At 32.7% G+C, this 18451-nt stretch overlaps 1 protein-coding gene across 1 annotated transcript; it reads left to right on the top strand.

Moving 5' to 3' along the window:
* Positions 1-5149: 5149 nt before the first annotated feature.
* LOC143068671 (translationally-controlled tumor protein homolog) lies at positions 5150-14054 on the top strand. The gene is made up of 6 exons (XM_076242906.1): positions 5150-5305; positions 7533-7606; positions 8021-8205; positions 10463-10581; positions 12811-12917; positions 13702-14054. Exons 1-6 carry the CDS (start codon positions 5278-5280, stop codon positions 13702-13704), a joined length of 516 nt encoding a protein of 171 aa, XP_076099021.1. The 5' UTR covers positions 5150-5277; the 3' UTR covers positions 13705-14054.
* Positions 14055-18451: the final 4397 nt, after the last annotated feature.

The raw sequence follows: 18451 nt of genomic DNA, 5'->3' as shown, positions 1-18451 counted from the left end.
ACAGTGGCGGATGCAGGAATTTTCGAAAGGGGGGGTGCTAGCCCAGGGCAAAGGGGGGGTGCAAACATATGTCCCGATTCAAATGCATTGATCGGCCAAAATAAAGGGGGGGTGCGGACCCCCGGAACCCCCCCTCTGGATCCGCCACTGTTGAACTGCTACAAGATTTGGTTATCCGACATTGGTTTTTACATGTATCCATATGGGTCAATCAATTTTTCCCAAATTAAGTTAAGAGGGGGGAGGTGGGGGTCAGTGAAAAAACTAGGTGAATTAAGTTTTTTATCCTTCATTGAACTTTTGATGTCGTCCCTAATCGTTTATACAATTGCTTTAAAATTTATTAATTTCAAATTCCTGAAGGTAGATCACACATGACAACTGTCTACATGTGTGATAAAATTTAGATAAAATTTAGTAAAAGTTCTGACAAATTCAAAAATTAAGGAACGTATATCTTTGTTATATATAAATTTTCAGTACTGAGAATATTAGGTTCATTGAAATCCGCGACGTCACTGCAAAAGTAAATAACAAAATCACCAAGCTCCAATGAAAATTATCTTATTAAATGGTAAAATCAAAAAAACAAATGGAAAACAACTGCCACATGTCTGACTTTGTATACAGGCATTTCCGGACCTTCAGTATACAAAATGGTTGATATTACACCTGGTATTTTAGTTACTTAAAAAACAGCATATATATATCGACAAAAATTGATAAATGTTAATTCAGTAAGAAGCCAACTGAAGATCACCATTAAGAAAAGGAAAATAAACAATAGGAATGAAAAAATCGTCCTGTTCATCGTAAACTTTATGATTATCACGAGCCATTTCAATAATTATTAAAGGGGCATTAGCTACGAGATTTAACACAATATTGCATATGATTAATTTTTTTGTTCAACCATTAATGAAAATGATATAGTGAAATACTATTTCGCGTTTAGTAGCCGATTTGGTCAATTTTGTCCCAAAAAAAAAGTGAATGTACAGACCTTATTGAATCCGTATTCAATATGCGATTGATTTTCTTGTGGATCGAATAAGTCACCCAAATGGTTCATCCTGGTTTCACTTTACATTTTGACATTATTTTCCTTTTAATAGCTCAATACATGTGTAACCTATAGTCAGCTAAGGGGTTGATACACATGAATACGGATTCAATAAAGTCTAATTTGATATCAAACACATCTAGAAAAATCCTATTGCAAAAGGACGCTCTATATCTGTTTATGCTTAAATGTATGTTTACATTTGGTTATATGACCGTCGGCGGTCTTCTGGGGTCATCTCGTTATGGTTATATTACATTACTTGGGACAGGCACATATATACATATAGAAAGTGGCGGGGTTAAGCATGTTTTCGGGAACCCAACCCATCCCTTAACCTGGGACAATGGAGAAAAAAAAATCATTAAATAATTTCATTTTAGCAAATAAGTACCATATAGATTAACATAATCTCCTCTGATTTCTAATATATTCTACGTTTCTATGGGAAATAAATGCATGGGCAAAAAAAACCGAGATTTTTTTATTTTTTTTTAGAAGGATCAATTTCTATAAAAGAATGAAATGTTTTTATGAATAAATATGTTCATGCTTTGCCCACTGGTACTAGCATAAAACATTTTATAAAATATTCAATTAAAGGATCTCGAAAACCACTTGAACGACTGAACTTACGGTTAAAAACTAGACCGTTTGTTTTCCCGTTTGAATGGTTTTACACTAGTAATTTTTTACCCTTTATAGCTTTTTGTTCGGTGTGAGCCAAGGCTCCGTGTAGAAGGCTGTACATTGACCTATAATGGTTTACTTTTATAAATTGTTATTTGGATGGAGAGTTTTCTCATTTGCACTCACACCACATCTTCCTATATCTATTTGTAATCCTCTTTAGATTACAGTTGAAAACCCCATCCGACATCAATCTCGTCGTTCGCCAAAACTACTTTAAAAGAAGAAAAATGGACAAAAATTCAAAAAAAATATTTGTGAAGTACCCATTTCTTTCCAGCTTTGTTGAAAAGTACTATTCATGTAATTGCCACCAAAGTTTTGGTTGGATAATAAGGCAGCGAATTTTCATCTGTAAGGCGTCCATTTTTTTCCTCTGGAAAACCATTTCTAGTTTTCAACTTTATTGCTGTAATAAAGGAAAACACAATCATATGTGTTATTTCAAACCTCAATGGATATTTCTATGTGCTTCATTTTGTGGTAGAAAACTGTCTGATTGATGTGCATCATTTCGTACCTTGTGGAATTTTTAAGATCTTTTAGTGGATACCATTTCGTTTGGCAAAATAACATTTTTAACGTTAAAACGGTTATTTAAATTAATTACTATTCCCTACCGACTTCATAAAAGCGGAAAGAAATAATGTCTTCTGATTTCTTATAGTATGATTTAAAATCCTGTATTTAATCATAAAATTAACAGTTAAGAAATATTTGGGACGATTTGCATAGTTTTGACCAGTCATCTCTATTTGTACATAAGGCACAAAATGTGCATGGGATAGGACAAATAGAACCTCACGTTATTTTCTATTCTAATATGACGTGCTTCTTTAGCTTTGTAAACAACACTGTGATAAAATTCTCGATAAAATATACTTAGCGCAGACTCAGAGATATGCATAATAATGGCTGTTACAATATACTTCCCACCAGGGCCGTAACTAGCCCGTTTTAATACTGAGGCAAAATATAATCTTTTGGCGAGGGGTCTGGGGGCCTTAAGCCCAAGGCCCCAAGAATCTCTGAGAAAAATAACGCAAAATCGTGCATTCTGAGCGTTTCCCGGACTCTTTCTTACATAGAAACGCAAATCATTTTTAGCTTTTTTTTCGACAATATTCTGGTCTCAAAGCAAAAACATAGATTCATTGTTATTTAAGACTTTAAAGTTTTAGGGAAATTCAAAACATTAAAAGACCGATATGTAGGATAAAGCAAAAATCGTAATTCTCATAATCATTAATACCGGATCTGTCTGTCTGTTCTTGTCTTGTATTGTGCTGACTTGAGATTTTTTATGACTAGATTTAAATAAAATGACAGTCATTAGTGCAGTAATATACGTTAAATACTAGTACTGCTCCAGTCGACACTAGCATATTGACCTTGTTTTACAGTATTTATGATAATTTCATTATTGAAGACCCTCCAGCAACTATCAAGATGAAGAACAGGAATAAAAACGTTGACCAATGATCATTTGTATTTTTTTCTATACATTGACATTGTGTGCGATTAGCTCCCGTGCACGTGTACTTCATATTCCTTTATTTTCTGTTAAATGGTCTGAACACGACTTAATGCAAATTTAAAACTTGAATGTAAAAGGTCATATGGCAATACATTGATGTTTTTTCAACAAATGATTTGATACCGGGAAATTGGTGGTCTTACTTTAATTTAAACCATGTCAGCTATCTAGTTTCGTCCACAGGCGCTTGGATATATGATAAAGTTATTTTCTTTTTAAATTTTGTTGTTGATTAAGATATTCAATTTTCTATATTTATAATACACATCTATCACTTCTGTGCATATCTCACCTACAGAAAATACCTAATTTTGTAATCCATACTAAGAAAAATTGGGTATGGTTTTATATACAAGAAAGGCAGTTTCTTATTCTTTGATATCAAGTTCAATTCTCCATGCAGAAACGGCCACTTTTTTCTGTGTCCAGTAGCATCGTATATTCTTAAAATATTTTCTCTCATAATGTCTGGACATCGGTGGACATGCAACATTACACAGTGTGACAGGTTTACAAATGAAAATCAACACTCAGACTAGTCATAAAGTAGGACAATTAATGACCGGGACACAAAAGTACAAACAATAGACCATCAACTCTGAAAACCAAAAGTAAATTAGAAACATGGATTACGAAAAATATGCAGGAGCGACATCAGAGAGTGAAGAGAACTTGCTTCTTGCAATACATTTTCAGTGAAAACAATTTGATATGAAGACAATCATATGAAGACAATCTTTTGTTTTAGTTTTTTTTTTTTTGAAATTTAAAAGATGAGGCATTTGCCTCATTTGCCTCAATGTAGTTACGGCCCTGCCCACGTAAATCTACATGTACTGGAACCTATTTGCAGATCCTTTGCCGATTTTATTGTTTTAAAAAGTGCAATTAAAAAAGACAAAATAACTTTTATTCTTATTCGTATGCATACTAAAAAGAAGTAATGCACAAGAGCTCGAAGAAATCAACAAAATAAAAATTAAATAAAATTCCGCGAAAGTCTATTACTCTTTTTGGCGCATTTAAGTCATTTCAAAACATGACGTCATACAAATGAACCGCTAAACTTGAAAGTTTTCTGTTACGTGAACCATCGGAATTCGTATGATATTGTATTGAAACTGATTTTTTGAGGTAGGTTTTGTTTTATTTTCTATTCTATTGCATTATTCGCATATTTACCCATTTCAGCAAGTCAACATGGCGGCTCCTTAGTTACAAAATGTCAACTTTTGATTTGACCGTAGCTTACGAGAAAAACATGTAAATTAAAAATGACAAATGTTGGGTTTGAGAAGTTAAAGAATAAAAAAGTTTTTTTCTAGCAGTTATTCTCGAAATAACCTACACAAGTTAACATATTTATAAAGATATTTGAGCTTTATCTAACAGGGAGTAAAAAAGAACAGCCACATACACAGCATATCCACCCTCGCTTCAGTTTTTGAAAGACCGTATTTGTCCTATTAGAATCGAAATAATTCATGGAAGCCATAGATTGTTGGAAATTTACACATGGCCTGGGCTGTGATATTCGTTAATTTTATCCCTCGCTAACGCTCAGGATAAAATTCGAATATCACGGCCCAGGCCATGTGTAAATTTCCAACAATCTATGGCTTCATGAATTATTTCTTAAGTTGGAAATATCTGATTAGGACATTCACACTGTAAACATGTGCTGCTCTATCAAACCAATCATCGGTCTTTATGAAATGTCTACTCCTGGATGCATTTGACGGTCCGAGTTGTCTTCCTAGACGGTTTGTTATGACGTAGACTAGTAGTCGGTAGTAATAGCTAGTAGCCGGACGACTTGTCTCGGGGCCGAGTTAACCCACATTGGAAGAACTGTCACTTTAAACCTTCTTTGTTTAAAACGTTTTGATGACAAACAAAACCGGAAGTGGTCCTTTTACCAGTTCTGACAGCCGGTGTCGCAACACTTCTGTGTATAACAGAAAATAATCTAGCAACATCAGCCAAAATGATTATTTATAGGTGTAAAATATCAGGTAAATTAATGAATTATACACTTTTTGATATTTTTTGTAAATTTGATAAGCTGAATTTTACGATCAAAGTAGAAAACAGAATCTTTTATGTGAGTGTATTAGTCAGCTGGTTTGTAAAGCTATTTCAAACACTCCCTTTGACTATCCCAGTTTAAAAACTGGTGTCTTTCATTCAATGATTTGTTGTAAAACTTATGTAGATAATAAAACAGAAATCCCTGTAGAGATCGCCTGTCAACAATGGTCAACTTGGTTCTAACAGTGATACAATTTTACTTTGAACAAATTATTATAACCGAAAGGAATCTGTGACGTACCCATCCATATTCATAAGTGGGAAATACAGATACAGATTATTAAAGAAAAGGGTAGAACAATATCATATGTATCTTGGTACATTAGATTTTCTGTTTACTGACTTCAGGAGATTTGGTTCAATACTCTTAATTTAATCCCTTGATAGTGATTTTAAGTTGTTGCTGTACATATGTAACACATCTCTGGGAAAGTGTTGCAATCTTCATCGCCTTACATTCTTGTATTTACCCCTAGTCCAAATAATTATGACGTCTTGAAAGGCTATTATAATTTTTTTCTTTGACACCTTACTTTGACGTCATAATGTAAGACTGGATAATTGTTAGTCCAAATAATTATGACATCTTGAAAGGCTATTATAATTTTTTCTTTGACTCCTTACTTCGACGTCATAATGCTGAAGCCGCCATTTTCGGTTGGACTTTGAGAGCATATTTTGCTCCCAACTTTGAGACCCAATTTAGCCATCAAATTTTCATTGAAGGCTAAAAAAAATTGCATATATAAAAATTCTTACCTTTTATGTGTTTGTTTGTGCAAAATATTTCCAATTAATCCCTACAGAAATAATAATATAAATAACAATTCCATCCGAGGCGGGAACATGTCGACTGCATTTTTTAAAACGTTTATCTGGTTTCTTTTTAGGAGATTGTAAAATAATTTTTACATCAAACTCGGTAAAATTTAGACAGACCCGAATTTCCGGAACCTTTGTTTTACGTTATTCGGAAATTCAGGTCCGTCAAAATGTACTGAGTTTGGTTCAAAAATATATTTTATACTCCTAAAATTAAGCATCTTAAGGAGAAATCAGCTAAACGTTTTAATTTAGCAATAAATTCCCTCTCAAAGTCCAACTGAACATATGAGTTTGGCGTTATGACGTCGAAGTAAGGCGTCAAAGAAAAAAAAATATAATAGCCTTTCAAGACGTCATAATTATTTGGACTAGATAATTGTAAGAAGCAAGAATGTTCAGTTAAGCAAGATCTACAAGCACATCACCATCACCAAAACACAATTTTGTCATGAATCTACATGTATCTGTGTCTTTGTTTAATATGCACATATACCAAGGTGAGCAACACAAGCTCTTAAGAGCCTCTAGTTAACTTTTAAAGTAATTCTGTATTATCGTTGCAGCAGTACTCGAGTTATTTGCGATGAAATAATAATTGCTGTTTTACGTCTTATTTAGTACTTCTTCAAAAAGGGGGATGCTGATTGCGCAAGTCAAAATAAAAGCACGTGTTCGACTTTTTAAACTGTTTTCTTTGGATTAATAATTCATTTATTTAATATAAATTATCATAAGCATTTGTGGAAACTAAGTTGAATAATTTGACAAATGAATCGTCTATCTACAGATAGTATTCCCCTGTATGGTTTGTTGATCTACCTGTACAAGCTCAGGTAGAAGTGATTAGCGATCTTAATCTGGATATCCCTCAGGCGTTAGAACTGTATACGTATTGGATTATAATATAAAAAAGCCTAAGGGTTATGCAATTACATGCATTTGATTATAATTGCTAAAAAAAATGGAGTCGGGGCTATAAAAATGATAACAATTTTGAACGATGGCGGAAGACAATTTAACAATGGCGGGGCACCATTGTTAACCAGCCATGGAGATCCCTGCGTCTTCTCATTTCTCCTATTATCCCTCACCATAAAACTAACAGAAATTGAAGACGCCTGCATTGTACATGTATATGTAATAAGTTGTGTAAGTTTTTTGTTGAAACTAAAATACGGTTTAAATGATAACTAAATCAAGTAATAAACAATTGCAAAGTCCCAGTTTGATCTTGCCAGTCAAAGATGGTTAATGTGAAAATATGATTTAAAATTTGTCTCTTCAAAATTACTTGAGAAATTATATTACTGAATTACTTTTTTTCAGGAGATGAATTGTTCAGTGATGCTTTTGAACCAATGATTGTGAAAGAAGACTTCTTCTATGAAATTGAGGGAAAGGTAATTATTATTTACATTATCATCCTTCTCTTCATCTATATCACCCTGCTCAATTGCTTTGTTATTCTAGTACCAAGGCTTTGAGGTGTGACGTTATTCTTGTACCAAGGCTTTTTATGTGTAAGCAGACAATATAAGTGAATTACAATGTCTGCAGAAAAGTTGTCAGCAATGTCATAATGTGTGAGACGTCCAGCATAAAACACTCAAAATGAGGGAGGAAATGCCAGTAAAAGAACTAAAGGGTTATCTGGTTTTCTATGATTAGAATTCACAATCTTCAGGCTTTCACTCATGTTTGAAGAGATAATATTAATTCATCTGTTGGCTTAAAATGTATGTTAAAAATAAAAAAATAATCCCAACATGTTACAACGTATTTGACAAACTGCAATGTACATTTATCTTTTGTAGAATATTTCTGTCAGCAATAAAATTGATGAATCTGCAATTGGAGCCAACGCTTCAGCAGAGGAGGCAGCAGAAGGCCAAGAAGACTTAGTAGAAACCAAAATTAATGTAATTTACAGTCACAAACTTCAAGAAACCAGTTTTGACAAGAAAGGTTTCCAGACATTTATCAAAGAATATATTAAAGTGTATGTCAAATTTTGTCATGCAGGTTCAACAAATCTCCATACGACCACTTCTGTTTATAATTTATGATTCCTAAAACATTTTAATTTCTAGGCAGTTTTTTTCATTGCATCATTTCAGTATCGAAAGATTTTCTATTTACACTATTTAATGTCCTTGAATATGAATTAAAATTCAGGATTCAATAAGTGCACTTTTCACCAGCCCAGTAGTCTGCACTTCTGTGTTGATATGGAGTATCATTGATAAACTTTCCAGGTCCTTGCTGCAGAACTATAACTAGCTCAACTGAATAGGACAGTGTTCTCCCCAGGCCGTTTTAGCGTCGCGGTACCGCGACGCTATAATTTTTCACCGTGATGCTATAATAATTCCCGCGACGCTATAATTATTTTGAAGATGCTATTTTACTTGTCCTCAATTTTGAACTTTCATCTATTATCGATTATGATCATAAAAATTATATCACCTTTAATTGTTATCCCTTTAAGTCGGACACTAAAGGCAATTAAGAGATTAAATAGCCAGGTGTTAATTGCCCTCAGGGTGATAACTGTTTGGATGCGAATATCCCAAGCTGACACTTGTGACATGACTATACCACGTGTCTGCAATCACCAATTTCGACATGGAAAAATGCAATCACAAAACAATTCGAAATCTACGTTTTGTATTACGAAATTTCAAAGATTGAAACGATTTTTTTTTTTTAAAGGTCGTTTATTTGTGCAACTCTCCAAAAAATATTTTCTTTCTCTTCCGGTAATACGAGAGGGAGAATTTTGGTTTTGAGCTAAAATAAGTTTTATACTTCTTTAAAAAGTGATCATAATTGGCTTAAGTTTATGTTTAATCCATTTAATGCATCAAAAGCGTCTTATTCATTCTCAATCTCTTGTCAAACAATGTTTATTCTCGGACTCATTTTCGTAATTTTTACTACGGCCGCCATTGCACATTTTTGTGCTAACTACGGATCGGAACCGGACCAGATATGACAAAAATCCGCATTTTCACGATAATGACAACAGATGGACAGTACACAGAAAAAATATATCAATAGAAAAAACTACGCTTTAACAGACTATTTGTTAGATAACTTTGTTAAAAATACATATCATTTTGATGTAAAGATAAGAAACAACTGGGACTAATTCATTGAGTGCCATGAAACAATGAATTTCATAAACATAAAAAAAAGTTTTTAAATTGAATTTTTTGCTACTTTTGCTGCTTTATCTTTACTTAATATAATATAAAAATAGTTAATTTTGTGTACTAGATATTTAGTTTTGTATATATACAGGTTGCACTATAATGAACCATTCATTCATTTGACTTATTGTTGGGTAACTGAAACCACATATTTATTTTTATTTTGCACAAGAGGAAAACAATAATTCTGTAACTATAAATGAATAAAGAAAACATAAACTGAACACAACTGTTTTTGTAATTTTAATATAATTGTATTCTCAGTTATGAATTGAACAATAAAAACTAAAACATAAAAAGGAAATAGAGCATTAACGCGACGCGACAAATGACATTAAAAAAAAAATACAGTTAATTTTTTTACGCAAAATGTGATGCTATCCAAAATTTCGGGGGAGAACACTGTAGGACATACAATAATGAGTTTTGATTTCCCCTTACCCTGCAGGGTCTATTTTTCTCCACCATGGCCAATTCTTTTTTTAAACAGATGAGAAGAAAAGAGCAAGCGTTTCTTAAAGACAATTAATTTTTGTATCAATGGGGATTAAGTTTCTGATCATTTCTGAGAATATGTTTCGTAAAAGGATACTGCATGTGCCTCTCTCGCTTTTTTCATGAAATTCAATGAAAATAATAGGTTTTCCTGTCTGCAGTGCTGACCCTTTATTTTTTTTTTGTATTTAGGGAAACCAACTTTCAGAATTCATAAGGCTTACAAATGTCTGAACAATTCTCAGATTTCTGTAGAAAGTATAAAGAAAGTAGTTGAAATTGATCATTCAAATAGTTAAAAGATATATAATGCACACATGATTATTGAACACTTTCTAATTTGTCTTTTATATTGTAAAATTATATATATTGATCACGTGTTTGTACCATTTGTATATATAAAGATAAATTGTGCATGCATGTTAGAGACAGAAAATTAAATGGCTATACAGTTATAACACAATCAAAAGCTGCATTTGATCATCAAGATTTCTAAACTTAAGTTTTTAATGATTGAATCCTTAAAAAAATATATTTTTTATATTTCAGATTATTAGCTAAAATTGAAGAAGAAAAAGGCAAAGAAGCTGCAGATGAATTCAAAAAGCGAGCAGCCACAGGTGTAAAAAAAGTTTTAGAAAACTTCAAAAATTGGCAATTTTTCCAAGGTATATTTACATGTAGTAATATATATTAAAGGCCAAATAAAAGTATATGTGTGGTCCTAGTTGCCCTCCAACCCTAGAACTTTTTTTCTTCATTTCTATTTCATAGGATCAATTTTTGAGGATTGTGAATTTAATTTTATATAATGAAATTCACAGATTTTTGTCATCTGAATTTCTATCAGAAGTTCCCTTATGGCTCAAATGCAACAAATTCTTAATTGAGTGCAACAAAATTAGCTTAAAACGTTACATGGCAGTTTATTTTACAACCAAACACATGTAAAATGGTGAACTTCTTGCAAGAAGTGTATAAAACTGGAATCAATTTCGGTAAATTCTTTTTTTTCTTCTGGATGTTGACTATTGCCGACATACAGACCCTATTTTTTAAAAGGATGTAACTGGAACCACACTTGTAATTTTATTAGCTCACCTGGCCCTTAAGTGAGCTTTTCCCATCACTTGGCATCTGTCGTTGTTAACCTTTACAAAAATCTTCTCGTCTGAAACTACTGGGCCAAATTTTACCAAACTTGGCCACAATCATCACTATAGTATAAGTATCTAGTTCGAAAATTGTGTCCGGTGACCCGACCAACAACCAAGATGGCCGCCATGGCTAAAAATAGAACATAGGGGTAAAATGTAGATTTTGGCTTATAACTGAAACCAAAGCATTTAGAGCAAATCTGGGTGAAATTCTTTATCAGGTCAAGATCTATCTGCCCTGAAATTTTCACATGAATGAGACAACTGGTTGTTGGGTTGCTGCCCCTGAATTGGTAATTTTAAGGAAATTTTGCCGTTTTTGGTTATCTTGAATATTATTATAGATAGAGATAAACTGTAAACAGCAATAATGTTCAGCAAAGTAAGATCTACAAATAAGTCAACATGGCCAAAATGGACAAAAATGGTCAGTTGATCCCTTAGGGAGTTATTGCCCTTTATAGTCATTTTTTACCAATTTTTTCGTAAATTTTTGTTATCTTTCACAAAAATCTTCTCCTGAAACTACTGGGTCAAATAACCAAACTTAGCCACAATCATTATTAGGGTATTTGAAAAATGTGTGCAATGACCCAGCCAACCAATCAAGATGGCTGCCATGGCTAAAAATAGAACACAGGGGTAAAATGTAGATTTTGGCTTATAACTCTGAAACCAAAGCTTTTAGAGCTAATGTGATAGGGTTTAAATTGTTTATCAAGTCAATATCTATCTGCCCTGAAATTTTCAGATGAATTGAACAACTGGTTGTTGGGTTGCTGCCCCCAAATTGGTAATTTTTAAAGAAATTTTGTTGCTTTTTGTTATTATCTTGAATACTTTTATAGATATAGATAAACAGCAATAAGGTTCAACATGACCAAAATGGTCAGTTGACCCCTTAAGGAGTTATTGCCCTTTATAGTCAATTTTTAACAATTTTTATTAATTTGGTAAATTTTTGTAACTTTTTACAAAATATTTTCCTCTATCTAAAGGGCCAAGTTTATTATAGATAGAGAAAATTGTAAGTAGCAAGAATGTTCAGTCAAGTAAGATCTACAAACATCACCATCACCAAAACACAATTTTGTCATAAATCCATTTGTGTCCTTTGATTAATATGCACATAGACCAAGGTGAGCGACACAGGCTCTTTAGGTCCTCTAGTTTGTCCTTGGGTTATTTATAGTATTTTACTCTTCCAATTAAAGCAAACTGTAATGCATATTTAAGGAGTTTGGTGTGAGGTCCACTTTCACTGAACTAGTACACATTTGTGTTTAGTGTCCAGCTGGAGTCTGCCTCTGGGTGCTTGATTTTCTTGCCTTGTTGAAGACCAATTGGTGGCCTTGGGCTGTTTTCTGCTCTTTGATCGTTTTGTTGTCTTTTTGACACATTCTTCATTTCCATTCTCAATTATACAATGGCAAAATGTCTTATTCAATATTGCAAGCAGTTGAAATTTAAACAATACAATTCAAAGATTTTAATAATAAAAAAAAACCTTCAGTAGTATTTGATTGATTGCTTTTATGTAATTGATTTTAGGGAAAATCCACAAGAAGTGTGTTTCTGCAACAAAATTTCAGTTAAAATATGATATATATGAAATATGGGTTACTTTTCGACTACCAGAATGGTGGTATACTACATTAAATTCGAATTTTGATTAAACTGCTTCTTAATACTTGTTAAGGTTGTTCGGTGTTGTATTAACAAGTTGAAATAATTTTTTAGGAGAAAACATGGCTGATGGAGGCATGATAGTATTAATGGATTACAGGGAAGACGGAGTAACACCTTATTTCTGGTTTGTTAAAGATGGAATTATTGCAGAAAAATATGTAAGTAAATCTCCAAAAATATTTAAAGGTTTTATGATTTCAGTTATTTTAAGAATGTTGAAATGAAAGTGAATTTTAGTCCAGACGCCATCTAATTACCTATCGTTTTGACCTCAGATGACCATATAAACGATGTAAACATAAATAAAGATATCAATAGATTAAACCAACACGTGCAATTGGATTTTTATAGGTCTGTTTGATTTTATTTTATAGATTAAAAATAGATGTTTCTCATTGTTTTTAACCGTATAAGAAAGATTTTATGTGCATCGAATTAATAATCAAATGATTTACCGTAGTTTCACTTTCATTGTTGACATTCTTTTTCTTTAAACATTTGTTAAATAACCAGCTGTACAGGTACAATACATGCGTTGTCAATCTCTAGCTAGGGGTTATATTGAAGTTCACATGAATATGGATTTAAAGAGGTCGACTCGTTCACTTGCAAGTGAATTACTAATTATCAATATTTCTTAGCGTAATTTGACAAAATTGAACCTTTTTGGCTGCAAAAAGCGAATTGTTATTTCACTATTTCACTTTCATTATTGATTGAACAGAAAAAAATCAAACTTTAGATTTTCTATATATCTCGTAGCTAGTGCCCCTTTAATATTGATGAAATATTCAAATGTGTTCCAAGGAAAAATGAATATTCAGTAAAAGTCCCTCCGAATAAAAATCTCGGAAGAGTTTGTCTGAAAAATCTGAAATTTTGTACCTTTAATGCTGATTATATTTTCAAAGTGGAGTAAAGAAATTTTTCTCTCTATTTCAGTGAACCTCAAAACTAAGAACTGTAGTTGATATCGGCGAACTGGTGCTATGGATGCTGAACATCTCTCCTGACAATGATAGAACAGCAGCAAATAGCACGTCTTATTTAACATTTTCATTGTGAAAATCTATACATCCTATATCATAATGCAATCACTACGCTCTGCTTCAAAGAACCGTCATATTTAAAATTTTTAACCTAACTATACTATGTATAATTATGGGAACTGTGTATAATTGTGGCATTGATTACAGCTGGTTTAGACCGGGCATTCTAAATATTTCTTGACATTGTTACGACGACGATGATTACATTACCTATTCTATGTCAAATAAAACATGCTATTTATTATATTCATCTGTGTTGCTTTTGAATTACTTTATATAACATCAGTCATCTTCTATCTGCATGTATAGTAGGTTTCTCTAGGCTCAAGATACTATGAGTCTTGTAAAAAGGATGCACGACTCTTTAATATAGAAAAAAATTACATTAAAATGGAAAATATAAAACATGGCCATATCCTGCCTTCTGCATAATTTTAGTTGAATTCATTTGATTCACCATCAAACATGGCAATGATGAAAATGTATATATGTCTACCTGTCCTTATGGGTATATGATTTTCATGTTAAAATTCTCTTATAGATAAATATTGCCCCCTCAGCTCTGCTCACCTTATCTTAAGGGCCATTCCTACCCTATGGCATTACATTTTTATGGACCTGATGTGGTGGAGGGGGCATTAAGTTTTACCCATGTCCATCCTTTATCCCAAAATTTATATCTGCTGTAACTCATTTTCTCTTTAACCAAATGTTTTGAAACTTAAAAACACAATGCTTGCACAGATTATAGACTCTTTCTTATTTTTGTTTCTCCTTACAACATTTATTAGGACTAAAATTGGTCTGTCTTGATCACTTAAAATGCTAAATATGAAGTTTGTGAATTTCCAATTATCCATCCAAGTCGTAATTTGTAAAAGTAAACAATTATAGGTCAAATATGGTCTTCAACACTGAGCCTTGACTCTCCAAATGGCAAGCTTTAACGCCTCAAAAATTACTAGTGTATAAAAACCATTACAATGGGAAAACCAAAGGTCTAATCTAAATAAAAAATGAGAAACATTTATGAACCACATCAACAAACGACACATACAATAATATCCACATGCAAAGTATTGGTTATTGTATTTCTTAAAATTGCATTCATCAATGCATAAACATAATTGGAAGACGCAACCAAGTTCAATTTCCAGAACAAACTTCATAAAAATAGGGAGTGCACATGCTGAAAGCCTGCTATACTGACCATTGAATTTGTGGCGTTTATCCTAAATATAAGCTTTACTAGAAGTATCGCAAAAATGTAACTTGATCCAGGAAAATGTGGTCAACCTCCCAGAAATAGATGTATGCTTTACAATCATTCCATAAATAAAGTTGACATATTGATTGATGTCTAAATAATAAACTTGTAGCCAAGGCTCCGTGTTGAAGGCCATACATTGACCTATAATGGTTAACTTTTGTATATTGTTATTTGGATGGAGAGTTGTTTCATTTGCACTTATACCACATCTTTCTATATCTATTGACCAAAACTAAACATTGATCAATGAAATATGAAAATGGGGGTCAAGGTCAAATGAATTGCTAGACAGACAAGTACACCCTACAATCAATCTGCATTAATATAGCTGACCTTCTGCTAATAGTATCTAAGAAGAAAAACCTAGAAAATTAACATTGTCCAATCAACAAGGTCTGATGATATGTACCAGACAGACACATCTTACAATCATTCCATTTATCAAATATAGTTTACTTCTTGCTTTTAGTTGAGGAAAAGCAGTCACAAAAACATTGAGCAATGAACTGTGAAAATAAGGTTGGGAGGTCAAATAAAACTGCCAGAATGACCTGCACATCATAAAACATTTCCATTCACCAAATATAGTTGACTCTGCATATTAAACATCAATAAAATTAAGATAGCTTGGGCCGAGACCACAATTATTTCGTAGTGCATTTCTTTTAGAACATAAATGAAAATTAAAAAAATCCCACCTGCCCTTCTCAATTAAATTTTTACAGTGTGTTGTACTACTTTTGGGACAAAATATATCAAAATTATAGAAAACTTCATCGGCCCGAACTCTAAATATGGACAATTTTATGTTTAAGGCGTCTTGAAATCTTTTGACAGCTTCCCAAGTGTTAGTTTTTAACCTTTTTCAGCTGGACCAAATCACTACTTTCCTTTAATTAAAATTCTGAGCCCAAATTTTTTTACAGTGTAATTTCACCCCCCTACTTGCAACTTGAGGCATAAAACATGGAGAAATAAATTTGGAAGGGGTATAAAAAACATTGGCAAGTAACCCACTGTCAACACTAGGGACTATATTCGACGACAATTGTGGTCTCGGACTGCTTAAACCACGAAAATGAAATGTCAGATGACACCTACTGGTTCAACATGTACATTTTAAATCATTCCATACACCAAATATACTAGATCTTTTGCTTAAAGTATCTGAGATGAACTTGACCATGAACACTTATAGTCCAGTCGAACTATGTTTTAACCTGAAACTAAATGCAACAGTCATTTTTATATGACCGCAAAAATTTTTTTTGGTCGTATATTGGTATCACGTTGTCGTCGTCCGAAGAAATTTGGTTTTCGCACTATAACTTTAGTATAAGTAAATAGAAATCTATGAAATTTACATGTAAGGTTTATGACCGCAAAAGGAAGGTTAAGATTGATTTTGGGAGTTTTGGTCCTAACAGTTTAGGAATTAGGGGTCAAAAAGGGCCCAACTAAGCATTTTCTTGGTTTTCGCACTATAACTTTAGTTTCTCTTTAACCAAATGTTTTGAAACTTAAAAACACAATGCTTGCACAGATTATAGACTCTTTCTTATTTTTGTTTCTCCTTACAACATTTATTAGGACTAAAATTGGTCTGTCTTGATCACTTAAAATGCTAAATATGAAGTTTGTGAATTTCCAATTATCCATCCAAGTCGTAATTTGTAAAAGTAAACAATTATAGGTCAAATATGGTCTTCAACACTGAGCCTTGACTCTCCAAATGGCAAGCTTTAACGCCTCAAAAATTACTAGTGTATAAAAACCATTACAATGGGAAAACCAAAGGTCTAATCTAAATAAAAAATGAGAAACATTTATGAACCACATCAACAAACGACACATACAATAATATCCACATGCAAAGTATTGGTTATTGTATTTCTTAAAATTGCATTCATCAATGCATAAACATAATTGGAAGACGTAACCAAGTTCAATTTCCAGAACAAACTTCATAAAAATAGGGAGTGCACATGCTGAAAGCCTGCTATACTGACCATTGAATTTGTGGCGTTTATCCTAAATATAAGCTTTACTAGAAGTATCGCAAACATGTAACTTGATCCAGGAAAATGTGGTCAACCTCCCAGAAATAGATGTATGCTTTACAATCATTCCATAAATAAAGTTGACATATTGATTGATGTCTAAATAATAAACTTGTAGCCAAGGCTCCGTGTTGAAGGCCATACATTGACCTATAATGGTTAACTTTTGTATATTGTTATTTGGATGGAGAGTTGTTTCATTTGCACTTATACCACATCTTCCTATATCTATTGACCAAAACTAAACATTGATCAATGAAATATGAAAATGGGGGTCAAGGTCAAATGAATTGCTAGACAGACAAGTACACCCTACAATCAATCTGCATTAATATAGCTGACCTTCTGCTAATAGTATCTAAGAAGAAAAACCTAGAAAATTAACATTGTCCAATCAACAAGGTCTGATGATATGTACCAGACAGACACATCTTACAATCATTCCATTTATCAAATATAGTTTACTTCTTGCTTTTAGTTGAGGAAAAGCAGTCACAAAAACATTGAGCAATGAACTGTGAAAATAAGGTTGGGAGGTCAAATAAAACTGCCAGAATGACCTGCACATCATAAAACATTTCCATTCACCAAATATAGTTGACTCTGCATATTAAACATCAATAAAATTAAGATAGCTTGGGCCGAGACCACAATTATTTCGTAGTGCATTTCTTTTAGAACATAAATGAAAATTAAAAAAATCCCACCTGCCCTTCTCAATTAAATTTTTACAGTGTGTTGTACTACTTTTGGGACAAAATATATCAAAATTATAGAAAACAGTGGCGTAGCCAGGGTTGAAATGATGTGGATGTTTTGCCGAGCGGAGCGAGGCGAAATTTGTTTTGGACCTTTTTTTGCAGAAAATTATTTTTTATTTAAGCACATGTACTCCCTCAGAATCCGACACTAGTTAGATTTTTGTTTAAATTCAAAATACCCATCAATACATATATTTGTATTTTCAACCAAATTTTATTGTTTCCTCGAAACTATCATCATTCAATTCATAAATATTTGATGTAAAGTTTCCCACCCAATCTTAAATTTGACAAATAAAAAAACGGACCTCATTACAGCAGCACTTCTGAATAATTTAGGAACTTCGGAATATAGAAACTGAGGTGACTTCTTTTTCCAGGAATTTGAGTCTACAACCTTGGGGTTTTGATTTTTTATTACTGAGCTAAACGCATTGCAGGAGACATAAAAATACCGGGCGTCCGATCGTCCGGTCTTGTTAGCACTGTCATGTGTACAATTCTTGTCAGATTAAGTGAAACTCATATCATAAACCATGTCTTTGACAATTT

Source organism: Mytilus galloprovincialis, chromosome 3 (assembly GCF_965363235.1).
Source record: "Mytilus galloprovincialis chromosome 3, xbMytGall1.hap1.1, whole genome shotgun sequence".
Taxonomy (NCBI): domain Eukaryota; kingdom Metazoa; phylum Mollusca; class Bivalvia; order Mytilida; family Mytilidae; genus Mytilus; species Mytilus galloprovincialis.
Note: the sequence above shows the minus strand (reverse complement) of the source record. Positions and strands in the feature narration are given on the sequence as shown.